Consider the following 19291-nt stretch of genomic DNA (forward strand, 5'->3'; position numbering starts at 1 on the left):
AGTTTTTGGCATAAATGAAAGGAGAATTTTTAAGGAGATGCTCGTGATTAATGAGTAGATTTAACCTGAAGAGCAAACTGTAGCTTGTTAAAGAGCGAGAAAGAGAAAGAGAAAGAAAAAGAGAGAGAGAGAGAGGGAGAGAGAGAGGAGTATGTGTTTGATTTTCAAGCATTGTCAGTGGATTACTGTGTTTTCCCTGCAAATCGGTGTTGCATTTAAGGGTGTAATGTCAATTTCATGCCTTTTTTCCCCCCCCCCTCAACAAGAGGCCTCGGTGCCCTGTGGGTAGAAAGCAGTTAGAGAATACACAGGGAAAAATAACAAACCAAAAAGGAGAACCAACATACTCCCAAAACATCCCATTCGAGTGCAAGCTAATGTTCAGCATATTGTGGTATTTTCATGTTTTGTTTTTTTTTTGTTTTGTTTTGTTTTTTTTTGCCCCGAAAGCCTCATTTAGATGGCAGATAAGGCTTTTGAACACAGAACAGCCTGTAGTCTCCATGGACTGCTGCAGCTCTGGAAAAGGACCTAAATGAAGGCACCAGACAATGCAGCAAACCCACGATATCCCTGCACCCGGCAGGCACGCCAGAGGACTCTAATAAACAAACACACAATCACTGTCATTAACGTGACTGCAAGTGAAAAAAAACACTCCTGCTCCTCACAAAGCAAAGGTTTTAAATTTTCCCTGCCAGGGGAAGAATCCAATTTTCTGTTCTGCACGGGACCACATCTGTACAGCATCTCTGCATTGCTGAATCAGATTCAAACATACCACTTTATTGCATTTTTCACTACCCACCCCCACCACCACCAACACCACCGCGTCCCTATAGAACAAGATGATGATATTTGGAGATAAGCGCTGCTCTAAAAGAAGCTTTATGGTCTTAGAAATTATGTTAGGAGCTAGAGGTGCAGTAGTTGCTTTTTAAGTTAAATTTTCCAAAACTCGCAGTAATCTCTTGGGGCCAAGCACATTTAGCCAATCACATCTGTCATATATTAGGATTTTACTGAAGCCTGGTGATGTAGGAACACGTTTTACCATCTTCTGCCACACGCAGGCATTATTCAATTTAATTCTCAAATTTTTACCAAGAAAATGATTCAGTTAATGATTCATGAGTAGAAAATAAGGATCTTCTATCCCCTCACACATGAGGGATCAGTGTGGATCCATGCAGGCAGCGGCTGCTCCAACCTTCCCTGTATACCCTTCTCCTTATGTCTAAATCTGGACACAGGCTGCACAGCAACGAGATCCAACCCTTGACACAGGCTGCAGAGCATTTAATGCTCATATTTAACATGGAGACGTTGGTACACTACGCCGCTCGGTGCTTTGCATTGCTACAACATGTCCCCTACTTTCTCACCCTCCCCTCGCTTCTCTCTCTCTCTCTCTCATTCTGCTCTCTTGCAGCCAGCGCGGACTCATTTAAGTCTGCTGATGTCTTGATAATGTTCCAAAGCTTTCACAAGCAGGTAGAGAAGGAATTCCTCAGCTCCTCAATTAGCAGTAAATGGACAATGAGGATTAATGGACAAGCAGCAAAAAGCTTGTCATCCTACTTTTAAAGAAAAGTGTTTCACCTGCAGCCTCGTGGAATTTTTGGCACTCATGTTTTCAACACATCAAATGAAGTGTAACGTGGACTAATTCATATTTTTACATGTAGGGCGGTGGAGTGTGTATTAGATGTGCTGTTAATTCCACGTACGACATAGAGAAATGGTTTGAAACCACTATATAACGAACCACAGTGATCAAAGTTGTGCTGAATGAAGATGGACATTTGAATCAGAAATTAAATGAACTAGAAAATAAATCCAGAATTACACAAAAATGAACAACAGTATAATAATAATAATAATAATAATAATAATAATAATAATAATAATAATAATAATAATAATAATTCTGTTGTAGTCTTATTTGATTTGATTTTTGGACTTTACACCTCTCAGGCCACAGATCTGTCCCTTCTCTTGTGGTCAGCCCCACTGGATGAAATAACAACAACAATTCTGGTAACAAATAAAGTCACTGAATAATTAAAAAATAACACGCCATGTTTTTTTTTTTTTTTTTTTTGGGTGGGGGGGGGGGGGGGGTGCACATACAGCAGGAAAGGCGGGGTGCTGGGTTCGTGGGGAATGCACAGCAACAGAAAATATGATTGAGGCCCCTTTAAGAGTTTTTGACCACTAAACTACAGCGACACCAGCGTTGGTGCGTAAAGAGCCTCCCTCGTAGATTTCTTCTGATGTTCCTGCTGCTGCTGCTGCTGCTGCTGCTCATTGGACACCCCGAGTCTCAAGTCATGAGACTACAGCAATAATTTTCTAAATCTTTACCAAAACAGGAGGTTGGACCAGCTAACGTTGTTGTAGCTGTTTGAAAATGTGCTGGAAAAACATGAAAACTAAATTAATTCTAAAGATACATGGTGCCACATATTTTCTGATTGTGTGACCGTCATTCATAATAAACACGGACAGCCTGGAGGCTTTATTATTATTATTACTATTACTATTATTATTATTATTATTATTATGGATGACTATTTCGTTGTATAACAGTAAATTCAATTGTTAAAAATATTTATGTCTATATAATAATAAATGTAGTTGGATTTCTTTTGGTAAACATACTTTTATTTCTATTGCATTAATTTATTTCCACACATTAGTTCAAATGTTAAATTCCGTTTTTTCTGTGCTCTCACATCCAACGTGGACATATTTTCAACAGCGCACTGATCAAATGTGGATAAATGATCTAGATTTTAGATCTGACAGTTAGGTGGCACAGGCTGAGGACGTGCCTACATACTTCCATATTTCCTTTTGAATATTTTTTTTGTGGGGGGGAATCTCCTGTTGGTGGATTATTTGGCTCCACACTCGTGGGTCTTTTGTAAAACGCCACTTCATTGTGGGACGATATGGAGGCACACGACTGGGAGCGCAGATTTGCGTCTTAAAGAGGATTTAGGTCTATTAACAACAAAAGGCGCAGTTCATGGCACAAGGGAGAGACCTCGACTTGTGCGTCAGCCGCAGTGATGTGAAGCGGCCTCACTGATAAATGGAGAGACATCAAACCGAGTCATTAGAGAGCTGAGATATGAGACTTTCACAGCGGCGGGCCGCTCAGGGCGGCAGACCCAGGGGATCCCACTCCTCTCCCGGCCTTTTGTGTTTGTGTGCTGGACTGATGAGCGACTTAGATAACGTTAAGCCATTATGGGCTCACTTATTCCCATGAAAATCCTGTAAATAGAGGGAACATTTTTTCACTGCTGATATCTATTGATTTGCAGCCCATATTTGTAACAGGAAACCACAGAGGATTATAAGTGAATACTCAAAAGGGAACCGAGTTTATAACAGCCAAATATTAATTACAACTTTATCCCGTAATTATGTATTTGCTGTTGCTGCTGCGTTAAAGTGGGGTGAATGTTCCTGTTTGATAAAAAGGGGAAACTGAAACCAACTTTAAAGCGATAAAAAGGAGAATTTCTCCTCAGTAAATTAAAATAAAATATTAAATAAAAAGGTGGAGGCCTGATTAAAAATGTCTGACATGAACTCTGCGTAAAGTCTGATGTGATGTTTCAAAATATGTTGGCGTAAACACCTGCATGTGGCCTATTTCTAATTAAATAACCATTTTAAATTCAGACTTGATGTTGTTGAGTGCCCCCCCCCCCCCCCAAGAGAAGTCAAAGTCCAATCAGCTGATACATCAGAGGTTATAGATGACTTATGGATGAATTAGTGTTTAAACACATGTGTCGGTTCAAGAAATATAAACAAATAAAATAAAACATAAAAAAAATCAAGGGACAAAACATTTTTATCTCGGGATTAAATTCAACGGGATTAAATTAAACATAACAGCCACACACAGGCTGCTCACAGGAGTGAGTCACCGTGGGCATTTTAATGACCCCGTAATTCAATTAACCGCCTCCATCAGCTCCATCATTGATTTGTGGAAAAAGAAAGAAAAAAAAAAAAAAGCTGCTGAAAGTTGAATTCTGCAAAGTCGAGCTGGTCTGTAATTGCTCAAGACACAGAGATCGGAGAGAAGAGAGGGTGGGGGGGCCGGGCTGAGGTGGCCGTGTATAAATAGTGAGCTCTCAAATACACAGTCACAACAGCAGGAGTGATCTCACCTCCTCTCCACCCCTTCTATCTATCGCTGCTGCTGCCAGCCTCCAGAAAAGAGCGGATCCGCGAGCAGAGCTGGTGAACACACAGACGCTGAGGTGCGTTACTGACGATTCACGGTGGATTTCCCTGAGCAGGACCACTACTGAGCCACAGAGCCGACCATGGAAGAACTTACGGCATTCGTGTCGAAATCTTTCGATCAGAAAACCAAGGAGAGCAGCAAAGAGAGTATCACGTACAGGGAAGTTTTGGAGAGCGGCTTGACAAGGGCGAGGGAGCTGGGCAGCCCGGAGACAAACCTGCAGGACATAACGGAGAGCAACCACTGCCCGGTGCATCTGTTCAAGGACCACGTCGAGCTGGAAAAGGAGAAACTGAAGGAGTTTAATGTTTCGAGGGCGACAGAAGGTGAGCTTTGGCTTTTTCTTTTCTATTCTTTTTTTTTTTTTTTTTAAAAACAAATGTTCCGTATTGTGTCGGGGAATTTGCACAAGTTCAGCAGTTTTATATCCGGAGCGCCGCTTTTTTTTTCTGTTTCCACCCGCTGTCGACACAAATCCAAGAATAAAAAGAGGAGCTGAGTTTACACAGCGGGCTCAGTTCAGGCACAGTGACTAAGTTAACACATTATTCTGTTGTTACAATGATTATTCTACAGAGCAGGAGGCGGGCGCACAGCCTGGACGTCGATTTAACCATTTGATGTTTGTTTATGGCCAAATGAAAAATAGAAATATTAAAAATTTAAAAATCACTGCTACGTTTTTACGTTTACACAATAAAGTTTTATTACATGTGTAGCTTTTATTATAATAAACCTTATTTTAATAGCAAAGTAACACAACACCAAACAGTTTGGGCCCTATAATAAACAACAGGATGAATTATAAAGTATTTAGCAACTCCACTCTATTTATTTGAGTATTTTACCACAGCACGTTTCCTAATTCACATTTTCCATGATATTTGGCTTTAATTAAAAGTTCACTTGCTTTCCTGTTGGGATATGGACAGATAGCACCGCCACGCTGCCTCCAATGCTCATTTGCGCACTGGATAAAGTCAAACTAAATCTAATTACAGCTGCTAAACCCGTGTAAGTTAAATAAAATAAAATCTACTGTTGAATAGGCTCAGAAAACGAGTCGGCCTTATGTGTTCATTTGTTGAAAAGTGCAGTGAAACAGCAGGACAGGCCTCCTCTCAGTCAGCGTGAAGACTTTTAGACGTTTAGTGCGTAAATTTAACTTGTTTCTATATTTATCCTGCAGCAGCAGCAGCAGCAGCAGTCTTACTATTCTGCAGGATTCTTTCTTACACTTCTAATTAAACCTCATTCTGTATATATGGAGCTAATACGACTGGTATTTCTATGAAATCAAACACGACAGCAGTCGCCAAGTCTCTTACTAATAATAACAACACACTGATAACGGTACAGTACAGCCCAATAAAAACACATCAGCCCGCACACTGACAGCTTTGGAGACACACACACACACACACACACACACACACACACACACACACACACACACACACACACACACATTTAAATGTATTAATGCAAAAAATAAAGTTTAGAGTTCCTGCAGGAATTCAAATGTTAGACTTGAATGAACATTTCTTTAGTTTGTATCCTGACATCAGCTCAGTCTGCTCCATTTGAGCCAGTAATCAGGTCTAAATGGTCTCTACCTGCATCCAGGCTTCATTCTGTGCTCTGTAAACCGGTTATACCCTGTTAGGCTTCCTTGGCCTGTACTGACTGATTTACTTTTATAACGCCTCTGACATTACACACTGACTTATGGAGGCTGGAAATGCAACCAGGCCTCTTGAAGAAATAGGCTGTGTAATATGTGTGTATGCTGCTGCCAAACTGCCAGGCCTAAGGCCCCTGTTAGGGCCCAGTGTGTAAGCTATGGGAAGGGGGGGTTAGTAATGTGCATGTGGGGTGTGTGTATAGAAACGAGAGAGGCTCCTATGCGTGCGTTTATTTGACTCTTTAAAGAAGCTCGTCCACGTTTTAATCGTGTCTTCCTTCCCAACCGTGGGGCGTTTAACAGGGATTTACGAGTGTAAGGAGAAAAAGGAGGACGTGAAATCGGAGGACGAGGATGCACAAGGCAAACTGAAGCAGCGGAGGAGTCGCACTAACTTCACCTTGGAGCAGCTGAACGAGCTGGAGCGGCTCTTCGACGAGACGCACTACCCGGACGCCTTCATGAGAGAGGAGCTGAGCCAGCGGCTGGGACTGTCCGAGGCCAGAGTCCAGGTGAGGATCAGCCTCCGGCTGCGAGTCTGTCTGAGGAGGAACAGGAAGCGGTGCCGTCGTGGTCCTGCAGGGACTGATGGATGTTAGATCCTGTGGAGGTTGATGTTCAGTGCGCTTTGTAGGAGCCGTGTTAACGATGCACTGTTACAGTCATCAAAAATAATTAGAAGATAGGAAATAAAATTAAAAGTCGCGCATAAACATAAATCCTATTTATAGTTTCATCTTTACAGTATTTGCTAATAATAAAATAATTTCACTTTAAAATAGAAAGGTGCAGTTATTTTAATTTTCTTTTTTAAATAATTAAATTAACAGAGTTTTTATCTCATGTTGATGTTTTTAAACTCACAACAAGCGAAATACTCCAATCGTTAAACAAACAAAAAAAACAAACAACAACCAGTAAACGTTTCTTTTGTGACATTTGAAGAGATAATTATGTTTGGGGGGAAACATTTAAAAATGAAAAACTAAATGTTTAGAGCTCATTAGTCTCCAGGCAGGTTGACGTCACAAACCTCAGAGATAAATGACGCACACCGCAGTGAAACTAGTTTTATTTAGTGTCTCTGCTGCTCTGATGTTAATTTATGGCGAGTTTATCATAATTTATAAATGTACATGTGGAGCTGTGTTCAAAAATCTGTCAGGACTTGTAGGCGCGCATAGATTGAGCATTTATTCCAATGTGGGCTCAGTATTAAGCCGTGTGTGTGTGTGTCGTGCGTCTTCTGCGTAATTAAGAAGCACAACTAAAATCAAATAAAAGGCAGTGTTTTTATAGACCGTGGTTTATTATCAAAGACGAGGAAGTTGCTCTGAATCACGCGGGATTTAACAACCTACTGAGCTTCCACCAACAGGCCTACAGTCTGCTCCTACGATCCGAGCAGCCTTGGGGGGAAGAAGAATCCTAAGCAATGATTAAAATGAATGAAGAGCCTGAATGGCTGCTTCAGGGGACGCGCGCTTATGTCAACTCGTTTCTCTCCTCATTTTCTTTGTAATATCTGCCACTGGCTTGATGTAGTGTCCCCATAAAAACAGATTAGAAATAACTCAATTCAGTCCCAACTCTGCTGCTGTTCAGCTTTCTAATCGGATGAATAAAAGCCATCGTGGAGCTTTAGAAGCCCAGCGACCAGCATTTGGAGGTGAACATTGTGGGGACTCGGTTGACAGTGGGATAACGCGGGATAACACCGCAGTTATCACTAATAAAGTGTGAGTTAGAATAATTTATGCTCCAACTATGGCTGATAAAGAGCCAGCAGACTGAGCGTGATAACAATGACTGGGGACGCACAGACGCAGCTGATCGTCTGCTGTTTGAGGAACGAACCGTTCAAAAAGCTCCTTTTTAAAACACCTTTCAGGAGCGGGGACGTGTTTTTCTGCACATTTAGTGAGAGTGAATTGCAGCAAGGCTGTTTTTTTTTTTTTTTTTTTTTGAGGCTGTGAACCTGCGCTCCGAGCAGCTGTCAATGAATCTAATTGAAAGTTATGAGAGCTTGGTGAGGAGCAGGCAGTAATTCAGTTAGGACTAATATCTTTGGGTTTCTGGCGCGCTGCTAAATTAAATGTCATTATTCACTGTCTCTAATAAAAAATCAAAAAGGAAATGAGATTAGGGTATTTGTGAAGCGCATCATTGAGTGGCCCTTAATGAAGAAATAACTGTCTGAACCAGTGTAGTTCACTTTGCTTAACATACTGGCGCGTAATTGGAATTGATCTCGGGCCCGTCTAATATTAGCATTGATTTATCTGAGGGACTAGTCTGCTGTGCGTCTATGTAAAAAATAAAATCACCTGGGATTTTCATAAACACCTTTAGTGCCATTATTTAAGGCTGCAGAGGGGATAACACACGTCTATACTCAGTAACAATGGGATAATAACACAGTGGGGATAATAATACTAATGTGATTTAATTGGTAATTATTGCGTTTGGGCGTCTTAAACCTCCCATTTATCCCATAACGCGTCAGTAATGTGAAGTTTACGTTTAAATACATTTTTTAAATGATATTTTCCCTCTTCTTTGCTCATGGACACTCCTGTTCTTGGAGCTCCATCGACACAACGCTGCTCCACGCAGCTTTAAAATGGCTTCACGGCACCTTGACGCATCCTCTTCCTCCTCATCCTCATTATCAGCCTGCGCCCTTTGTGGTCCGCGACCAGTCGCTAATTTCGCATCTGTAAACGATAATCTTTGCGGGGTCGAAGGGGAGGGGAGATAATGTTATTCACAGAGGCAAATTAGGTTGATGATGATGATGAACAATAGGCCGCAGCCCGCAGCTTCAGAGCGAGTCAGTAAATTAGAAGGTGCTTTGGTTTTATCCTAACGAAATATCACAGCATCCACACTGCGCTCTTCTGTGGACTGTGGTGGCGCATTTAGTGTTTAATTCTATTATTATTTTAGTTTTAATGCTGTTATATTATAATAGCCTTCCACACATGCATTTATCATTGTACTGAATATTAGTTTGTATCATATAGTTTTGTTTCATCGTCAACAGCCTGATTTGTTTTTACTATTTCCTGTCATTTATCTCATAGATGCATCTTTATTATTATTATTTTATTTTTAATATAAGTTTTGTTTTATTTCAAACGTGAGAATATGGACGTTTAACAGCTAAATAAGATTTAATTTGCTCACATTTTTATTTTGCCTCCAAATTAATGGTTTCCATTGTTTTTTTTTTTAAATTATGTTGGATTTTAAAAGGTAAAAGACAAAAACTAATGTTTAGTGAAAAACTGACTTGTTGTTTTTAATTGTTCTAATATAGATTTTTATTATTCATTTCTAGGTTTGGTTTCAGAACAGAAGAGCGAAATGTCGAAAACAAGAAAACCAGATGCACAAAGGTAAATGTCACTTCTTCTTCTGCTGGATGATCTTTTTTTAATAGTTTCTTTTTTTGGATTATTTCAACTTTACAATGTGACACAATTGAACAATTTTAAACTGCATGTGGAAAACCTGTGACCTCCTCATCTCACATAACAACAACTGTCTGGCTGCCTGACAGACATCTTTCCCTTCTCTCCAGGTGTTATTCTGGGCAGCGGCAGTCACCTTGAAGCATGCAGAGTAGCACCCTACGTCAACATGGGCGCCCTCCGGATGCCCTTCCAACAGGTAGGCCATGTTCTCATACTAGCAGCAGTGGACAGCGCTTGAAAAATGTAGAGCCATCCAATTAAAGAGCACAAATTCAGCCTGAATTAAAAGCAGAGAAGTAAAAAAAAAAAAAAAATGGGTGCAAAAAAAAAAAAAAAGACGATTATTCAGCATCTTTTGAATAAAGAGGGATGAAGTCTGAGGAATGCATTAAAGCAGGAGGAGCGACATGTGCGTTTCTCTGAATGCATGAAGCTGATGTGGTGGAATCAGAGCCAGACTAGGTCTTCTATATTTATACATCCACATGAATCTATAGGCCATGTGCAGCTATTACAGGCAAGTGATGAGAGACTGTGTGTGTGTGTGTGTGTGTGTGTGTGTGTGTGTGTGGATGGGTGTGCACCTTTCACCTCCTGGCTGGGTGGAGAGGGTCAGGCTGTACAGGGAGACGAGAGCTGGACAGACATTTGATCTCCTGCTATGTGCTTTTTTGCGTCCTGGCTACCGTGTTGTCTGCTTGACCCTCGTGAAAAGCAACGGCCTAATTAAGCCAACAGTGCAGCAGGCGCGAGCACATAAAAGAGATGATGAAAGTTAGGAGTGGAGAGGGCTCTGATGGATATTGGTGTTGAGCTGCACTGACAGGGGTGGAGGCTTGAGGCCTGCATACTGAGAGAAGCTTGCTGTATGTGGTTGAAACAGGCAGAGCATGCACTGGTACTACAATGCTGCATATAAAATGAGTGAATGGCTAGTGGTTTGGTTTGGTGAGGTCACAGCTTGTGGCTGCAAGGTCCGTGGTTTGAGTGTGGCCTGAAACCTTCCCGTCATGTGACTCGTTCTCATCCTTCTTTAGTAACAAGCAAACATCTACAGAAAAAAACAAAATGATTGTTGAGACTGTGCAAGTTGTACATCTAAACGTGTAAAAGATGCAACACTTCTCACAAACACGTTGAACCTTCGCCGCTTGTTTGTCCGTTTTTATTGTGCCCCCTAAAACACGACTGCTCCAGAAAATCCAGCTTCAACAAGTATCCATCGGTGCTTCTGCATTTTTATTTTATCAGATGTCATTCCACACCAAGTCTGGAAATTATTGGTCACAGCTGCAGTTTATTACCCGATTGTTAGAAAATGAGATATGTGGAGATGTTTGTTTTTTGTTTGGATGCCATTGCTGTGCAGCTGAGCAACTAATTTGTGGTTTACTTTAATTTTCCCTTTCATTTAACAACTTCAACTTCAAGTCATTTTCAGTATTTTAGGCCAATGTGAAAGCGAGCAAAGTGAAAAAATAATATTTAGTCAAGTTAAAACTTGACTTTTATATCATTTTATTTAAGTTGGAGAAGAAAACATGAAATAGTTCAGTTTTCCCACTTCTTCCTGTGGTGTTTGAAACACATGAGAAATGGCAACAGGCTCAGCTCTCTCCCTCTGAAGTAAGCAGATGCTTAATTTTCACCTACTTCATATAAAATAATTGCCAAGAATGTGAAAACTGATATTCTATGCTCCTTATGGTTTCTTTTTCCCTTGACTCAGGAATATGTCTGGATAAATATTTATAAGTCCAAATATGTGAATATCTTTTTAGTGCAAAATTGTTTATTTATGCAATTGAATACATAATCAAGATAACAAGACTGCAGAGACGGAGTCCTCAGTCTGAATTAAACAAATCTGTTCTGGGTCCTACAAAGACTTTGATTCTAGACGATTAAACTGGATGTGGTGTCTGAGAGCAATGTATGATTCATTAACTTTTAGAATAGCTGACATGAAAAAAGGGCTAAAGTGCAGAGTGTGGCCGTTAACTATTTTCTTAGAAAACAGACCGTAAGCAACAGGTTCGAGGGGGAATTTAATAGTGTCAGAGTGTGAAACCTAAATCCTCAACCAGTCTTCACACACACATGTATACACACAGCCTCAGGCGCAGACGTCCACTGACTTTATATTTTGCTGTTCTGCAGGTCCAAGCCCAGCTCCAGTTGGACGGGGTCACCCACTCCCACCCCCACCTGCACCCTCACCTGGCTGCTCACGCTCCCTACCTGATGTTCCCGCCCCCTCCCTTCGGACTACCAATCGCATCTCTCGCCGACTCGGCCTCTGCGGCGGCGGCGGTGGCGGCAGCTGCCAAAAGCAACAGCAAGAACTCGAGCATCGCCGACCTGCGACTCAAGGCAAGAAAACACACCGAGGCTCTGGGACTCTGACCCCACCGGGCTGCCCCTCCGCTCGCCTGATGCCCATAATCGCCTCTCACACAAGACTGAGCCTGTGAAAGGGCCGTGATACTCACAGCTAAAACTAAACTAAACAAAAACACTGAGTGAGAATGAAAGAGAGGAACACATACAGAGAGGGGGGAGAGAGAGGGTGTGTGAGAGAGAGAAAAGGGGGAGAACAGTGGAGGAAGAAAATAAAAAGAAGGAGGGAGCGAGAAAATTGTCACAAAACCAGCTGCCAAAACAAACCACTTGTAGAGAACGGTAATTAAATACCAATGAAATCACCTTTTACTTTTCGCCCAACAGGCAGGACTTCTGCGGGGCCAGTGGCTCAGTCCACTCCAGGCACAGATCACATCCCAAGGACCGTACAAACACATGTGGATGTCTGTCTGAGGGCCAGGCCGGGGCCCGTCAGACCAGAAGATGTTAGAACAAAGCAAACTGGCAGGCAGCAGCAGAGCCCAAACGCGGAGGCTCGCTGACGCTGGCTGCTGCCATGTTGACAATGCAGAAGGTTGAGCATGGGGAGGGGGGGGGGGGGTAACAGACCCACACACCACCTCACCGAGGCAAACGGACTGGCTCTCACCTTTACACCCCCCTGCCCAACCTCCTCTCAGTAGAAAAGTGACGAAAAAAAGAAAACATTTTAAAAAAGGCCATATTTGTCTCCAACCACTGTGTTCCCTGCTGCTGCCAAGTGCATGAGCTCTAATAGAGGACCGTTCTGGGACTGGCCTCCATCCACACCTGACATAAATGCTCAACAACTGTTTTTAACACTGCCATTCAACACGCCCACGACCCTCGTCACGACACCTACGAAGCGAAAAAGTCTCCATTACGGTTTGATATCCTTCTTCATGTGGACTCGTGCTATAACAAAACCAACAGCTCCTGTTTTCGCTTTGGCTGCAGAGGGGAGAGACGTTATTCTGTGTCGCTGGGGCATGTGCCGGCGAGACTTGGGTTTTTCATTTCTCCTCACTGCGTGCTCTCTCTCTGTCTTTATTTCTTTCTGTTTATTGTGTTGTATCCTGGGTAAAGAAGTGAAGATAGCCTTTGCACTTCAGGTCTTGTATGTGGGTGTTTACAAATGGCACTACAAGCAGATACTACTTTACTAATTAAAAAAGGGGGTGGGGGATTTGATATTGTCATGTGATCCACAAAAAGGACATTATCTTTGATAAAGGGTATAAATACATTTGTTTTTTCTTTGCTTTTTTTGTAATTCTGAAAATATGAAGAAAGCATCAGTCAGACTGAAATGCAATGGTGTGCAGTTTAAGTGCAATACTGTAAATAGCAAAAAAGTAAAAACAGTTAGCAGTTAATCCTCAACGATAAAGATCCAATGAGTTTCTGTTGTTTTTCATGCACTGTTGGAGTGTTGAATTTCTTTGCCAAACACACTAGGTTTTCTACGGCGGTGTGTATTTTGTTGAGTTCAAGAAAAGTCACTCAGAACCAGGTGCCATATCTCATCCTAACATCCTATGTATTCAAGCAGTTTAGCATCAGGTACTGTTGTTACTTGTTGAGGAAAACATGAGCACATTTTTTGGTAAAAGCTGCAGAAATTAGGATAAATTAAAATATATAAAAAGTAATCTTCACTCCTCTTTCAACACTAGAGAAAATCCATTTTGGTTTTTGGAAAATGTTCATTATAAAAAACCATCCAAACCGAGCAGTTGTTTACAATATGATTAGCTTAATTCTGCATGTTATATGTGACATTTCATCACTAATTTCCAAATAATTCAGACTGTATTTTACAGATTGTTCCAGACAAAACAGAACATTTGGATTGTTTTGAAATTCAAAGATTCTTTTGACAACTTTTTAAACACTGCTGTCAGAGCTGCGCTATACATGTAGACCCGTTTAAGGTTTACGTACCTCTAACAGTGTCCAAACTACATTTTTCTCTAACAGACCTCCATTTAGAATTGTTTATCTGTCTCCATTTTAAATTAAACATATGGGTGTTTTATTTATTATTTTGTCTGAAAGTCTATGAAAGATGAAATAGTTGAACTACAAGTGTACATTTTTACATGGCTTTGCATTTATTTTTGTATGTTTTTTTAAGTGTTAAATTTGAATTAGGAGGTGTGGCTGTAGTGCATTGTTTGCCGAAAAAAAAAAAAAAAATGTAGCGTGTCCGAGTTTACAAACATTTCAGGGATGGTTGAATTGAACAATACTCCATGGAATTTGTTGTACCCATTAAAATGATTATCATTTCATATGCAAGCATGCCTAAACATGAATCATCGTACAGTTTGTTTTTCCCCTTTGAATTCACAAAATATGAATGTACATCTTGTACAAGTAAACTATCAATAAAGTTATAAATATTTGTACTGGAGTTTTAAAATACTTGAAAACGTTTTAAGCTGCACATATACTGAGTAAAGCAAGGCCCGAAAGATACTTTAACACGTATGTGCACATGAATGCAAGATGCTAATCAGTGTAAATGACTTGGAAAGACAGAACAGCAGCTCAGATCTAAATCCCTTCCCTGATATCTTCAGTATTTACCTCCCGATGCACATTCAAACGCTCTCTGTGTCTCACACAGTGTTGTGCCTGGTATTCAGCAACTGTCTCAACCTGTGGATCAATATCAATATCAGTCTAGAGTTGACATTCACACAGAGTCACGTTAGCTAGCCCTGCTCATCACATCCAATCTGAGCTGCGCACCAGCAAAGAAAATTGAGCTGCTATAAAATCCAGATGCAACTCAAATCTGGAGCCTCCTACGGGGTATAACTCTCCGCCTGTGTTCGTCAAAATGACATAGATAGTATTGGTATGGAAAGTGCAGCTGTAACATCGTCAAATCGAAGCAAGATGGCTGTAACTGGAGTGGGAAAGTAGAAGGCAAGCAGGAGATCTGGGGGACTCAGCAGCTATGGCATGAACGCTAATCTGCTCTGTGCTCAATTCTCAAATAGGATCTTGTTCTCCATGATTCATCTGCTGTGATTAACTTTGAGCACGTGAAACAAAAAGGTTGCAAGTTGGTGTATTCTCATCAGCATTTATATTTGAAGTCAACACCCCCCACCACACGCATACAGGCATCCACATACATGCACACTCGCTCCACTTGTTCTACTCGCACATGCTAAATGTTTGCATCTAAAATTATTGGCCTCTTTATTCAAGTGTATTCGTTTCCTCTGGGAGCTTAATTCCAGATGTGTGTACACAAAGTAATAACACCATGTGGTATAGTGGCCTATTGTCTGAACCCCATGCAGGAATTAGCCCAAATGGCGTCCTGTTGAGTGCAGTACCCCCTAGAAGGCCGCCGTGCGTTTAATTTGTACCTCTTTGCTCATACATCAAGATTGAGTGATATAGTCGCAGACTGATGGCTCCGTATTTACCCAGTGACCCCTCCAGCTGAGGCCTGCTGGGCCAGGTCTGGGAATAACAGCATCCTTTTATGTGTACTAATAATTAGCAAGGCACACACAGCCATCCATCAACCACCAATGAGCCATGGCTGCTTTGTCAACAAGTTCGAAGCACATAATGCTATTTATGTTGGCCACAAGTAACAAATACACAATAATATATTAAAGGAGGAGTGTGTGAGTGTGTGCTACGTAGTGGGCGGCTGTGCTCGATTAAATTTACATCTGGGCTTATTGTTGGTCAGTTTGATCTTTTTCTTGCGTATTTGTTGTTTTTAGAGAAGAACTGGGACTTATGATTGTTAAGTGCTTAAAATAAAGCAACAGCTTTTAGTGCAGATCTTCAGCTTTTTTCTTGTCACGTTCGGTCGTCCACTTCTCTTCAGCATGTCTGATTTGCACAACATGCAGAAGTCCCACAAGGCTGAGCCTCGGTTCTACGCCGTGCTAGCCTATCAGAGGTCAAGTGCACAGGGGTCACATGAAAATAGTTTTTATCACATTTCATTCACATAATCCCCTTTGAAATGTCACACACAACTACGATCAGTAGGAATGTGAGCTGTCGTAGCCTCAGCACCGAGCTGGCAGTGGTGTGAAACGACAGAGCTTATGGGCCTGAGAAGACGGCGAATGTTTGGCACAAACACATGAAGTTAGAGCGTTTGTCATGCTATACCACAACAACTACAGCGGCTACTTGCAACAGTCTTTTGTGAGACAAACGCTGTGGTTCCTAAATCCCGAGTAAATCCTGTTCCGGCAGCTTCGGTTGTAGCTTGAAGTGAAGCCACCCAGAGAAACCTCAGCTGAAAACAATCGAGCTGAAGTGCTGAAGTCACTACGGTCGGCCGTGGATCAAAGGGCGCCTTTCATCCCAGTTTGTTTGGGCTAGACTTGGGTTTGCTTTGTTGGCTAATGCACATAAATGTATCTGGAGTCATCAACAGTGCAAAACTATATTAAAACTAACATTTTAAGTCTGGGTCAACACTTTCTTTTGTTTTTTTTGTTTTTTTGCAGTGACGGTGGAAACTGTCAAGAAATTAAAGTTAGAAAATAGAGAAATAAAAAAAACCCAGCGGAGCAGAAGTTCACATTCCGTTCAGCCGTTTACGTTACACTCATTAGCAGTTTATTTTCTATTCAAGCATTCAGCTTGTGTTGTTCTAATCTAATAAAAACACTGTATTTTCTGCAGAGTAATGTCCCAACAGTTTGCAGTCATTATTAAAAGTATCACCTCCATCTGTAAATACTGAGAGCAAAACATCAAAAAGGAGGATTTTAACAATAATTTGAGCTACAGCTCCATGTGGTCAGAGTCTCTCGCTGCTTTTCATCACACTGTATGCCATTTATTGTACTTTTACACTAAATGCAGTTAAAAGACACAGAAATGAAAAAGCTGCTGTGTTTACCATGTTTCGATTTGTGCGGTGTCATTGCAGCTCCATCCAGTGGGTTCAACCTTTTTTGACCGGAGAATTGTTTTTGTTCACTTCCTCTCTCGTGCCAGAAGGATCCATTCATGAATCAGGCACAGCATCACGTTAAAGACAGTATCGCATGGCTGCCAAGTCAAAGTTTACCTTTTTTATTTTTGAAATAAAAATAATTAGAGAGGTTCATATAAAGTAATCATGTCGATAATTGCTTAATTTAAATTGTGTCTTTGTACCCACAGTATCACATCATTTATTATAATGTAAGAGGACCTAATAAAACAACCACCTGGGCCTTTTAGATGACAGAGATGTTAACATGCTACTAGAGGTGTAAATAATAAAGTTAATTGTGGTTAAATTCCATTCAGCTGCTTCAGTTTTAGTTAAACTGAGCAATCCTTAATGCTGTAATGTTAGTAACACGCGCTTTTCTACTTCATATTTTATCAAAATGTGTTTCTAATGTTTTGCCCCCCTCCTTCTATTATGACCTCAATAATAAACATATAGTAGAATTATTACTTTTCACAGTTTCAACATAAACTGAGAAATTATAACGTTGTTTCATGATATGCTACAAAGTGGAATCAGATCCTGAACATAAATATTATTCTCTTGTAAGTTAAAAGAGAAAAAATCTGAACTAAATCAACAACCGATGATTGTTTTTCGTGACCAATGTGACACTACGATAATTTTAATGTACAGAGTTGAAACAAAGTGTAGTTAACTGCGTGAGTCGTGATGACATGATGAGATCAGAGTTTCGGTCCCGCGTTTTCTTTGAACTGCCCACAGTCACTCTGCACATACGAACTCCATTGTGAAATGACTTTGCTTTAAAATTCAAATTGCTTCAGTTTGAAGAAAAGAAAACATCTCTGATAAATGATGCATCATTGTTTTTCTTTCCTTTCATTTTTTTTTACAGAGCAGCATGGTGGTGGATATGGCACAAATAAACATTCAGCAGCAGTTTGAAACCATAATTCATTTTGAAATGTCCTCCACTGAAGTGCTGAGTAACAAACACTTCACTTAGAGATGTTTTCAAAACTATGTTCCTTAAAATGTCAAATCTCTTTACTGCAGTCTTCTTCAAAGCTCTTTTTTTAATTACACATCTTCAAACCAGTATTTAGACAACAAATTCACTCTGAGAAAATAATCATTGCATATTAATGTGATCAATAATCCCAACCAAACAGTAGTTTTATTTCCAGCTGGGCTGCCTGTTTATCAGAGCTGCGCTTCACTGCAGACAACGCATACAGAGAACTCAGTCGATGCTGTTTGGCTTGTGAGCACAAACACTTTTAGGTTATGTTCTTATTTGCAAAAAAAAAAATTGTCTAAACGGGAAAGCAAATATGATTAAGTTGAGAAATTGAAACAGATGTCAACAGTAAACATTTGCGAACCATCCCAACAGACCATCAGAGTAAATTCCAAGACTATTAGCTTAGCTCAGATTGCTGGGAGGTTTCGAATTCACATTCCTCGTCTTAGTGCGTGTTCATTCAGCTGCACAATTAAAAAACAAGTGGTCTTAGATGACTTTTGTCACCGCGACTGAATCAAAAGGACAGATGTAGGATGTTGGCTTTCCCCTGAAATACTTCACTAACATTGCTCCAAACTATCGTGTTAAAAGTTGTCTCTGGAACCAGCTTGGCCACATTTGCACATAAAAAATAAACAAAATTATATTTTAAGTGTGCTGACGTGTAAAGACATTCAAAACGAGCTTGCTGCTAATGATGATGCAGCATTCAAATGTGGTTTTGTGTATTTTTGCAGCCTTGTGTGATGATTTGAAAGCTTTTAATGCTTTCATTGTTATATTATGTGTCTTTTTGCATCATTAAAGAACTGATATACACAGCTACCATTTCATCTAATCTAATCCAACTGCACCAATAAAATGTTATTAACATAAAGAGGAAATGTGTAGTGTCAATACACAGATACTGAACAACAGTAGTAGTAGTAAGTACTGTACGTGTGTTGAGTTGCATCAAAAGTAAATATTTCAAAATGTACTTCTCTTAACACACCAGGTCAGTTATATGACATGCAAAAGGCTTTGTAAGGCTGGAGGTATAGTTATTAGTCTGAATAGGATTTCTGGAAGTTCCAGGTTCACTTCAGGTCTAACGCTGCAATTCAGTTCTACATGGTTTACACACGTTTTCAACAATCATTTGTTAACATGTTCAATATGTTTAAAACCAAATCAGTGATTTTGCTCAACCCGGTCATTAGTTTGTTTTTCACTAAGATATCTGATGTTGCAATACAATATTAATCAGAGCAACGCCTGTGCTCCTAAAACTGTTTTGGTTTTGTTAAGGCATTCACAGCACATGGTTAAGGTTAACGGACTGTTTTAATTTATTTAGATTTCACAAAAACAAAATCTTTTTCTGTGTTTAACTAAACTAACCATGTACAAGACTTCCTCAGTCCTCCATGTGAAAGTCCCCTTTTTACCCGTGTATGTCCACCTCGACCATCGTCCTATAATTTGTAGTACTATG

At 40.5% G+C, this 19291-nt stretch overlaps 1 protein-coding gene across 1 annotated transcript; it reads left to right on the forward strand.

The window, feature by feature from the left end:
- The first annotated feature begins 4190 nt into the window (after positions 1 to 4190).
- On the forward strand, positions 4191 to 14235 carry shox (short stature homeobox). Its single transcript, XM_026377273.1, is given in 7 exon segments — positions 4191 to 4602; positions 6264 to 6472; positions 9304 to 9361; positions 9547 to 9635; positions 11600 to 11656; positions 11659 to 11812; positions 12167 to 14235. Coding segments are annotated over 7 exon segments (993 nt in total). The 5' UTR covers positions 4191 to 4355; the 3' UTR covers positions 12346 to 14235.
- The last annotated feature ends 5056 nt before the right edge of the window (positions 14236 to 19291 follow it).

The sequence above is a fragment of the Anabas testudineus genome, chromosome 21 (genome assembly GCF_900324465.2).
Source record: "Anabas testudineus chromosome 21, fAnaTes1.2, whole genome shotgun sequence".
In the NCBI taxonomy this organism is placed as follows: Eukaryota; Metazoa; Chordata; class Actinopteri; order Anabantiformes; family Anabantidae; genus Anabas; species Anabas testudineus.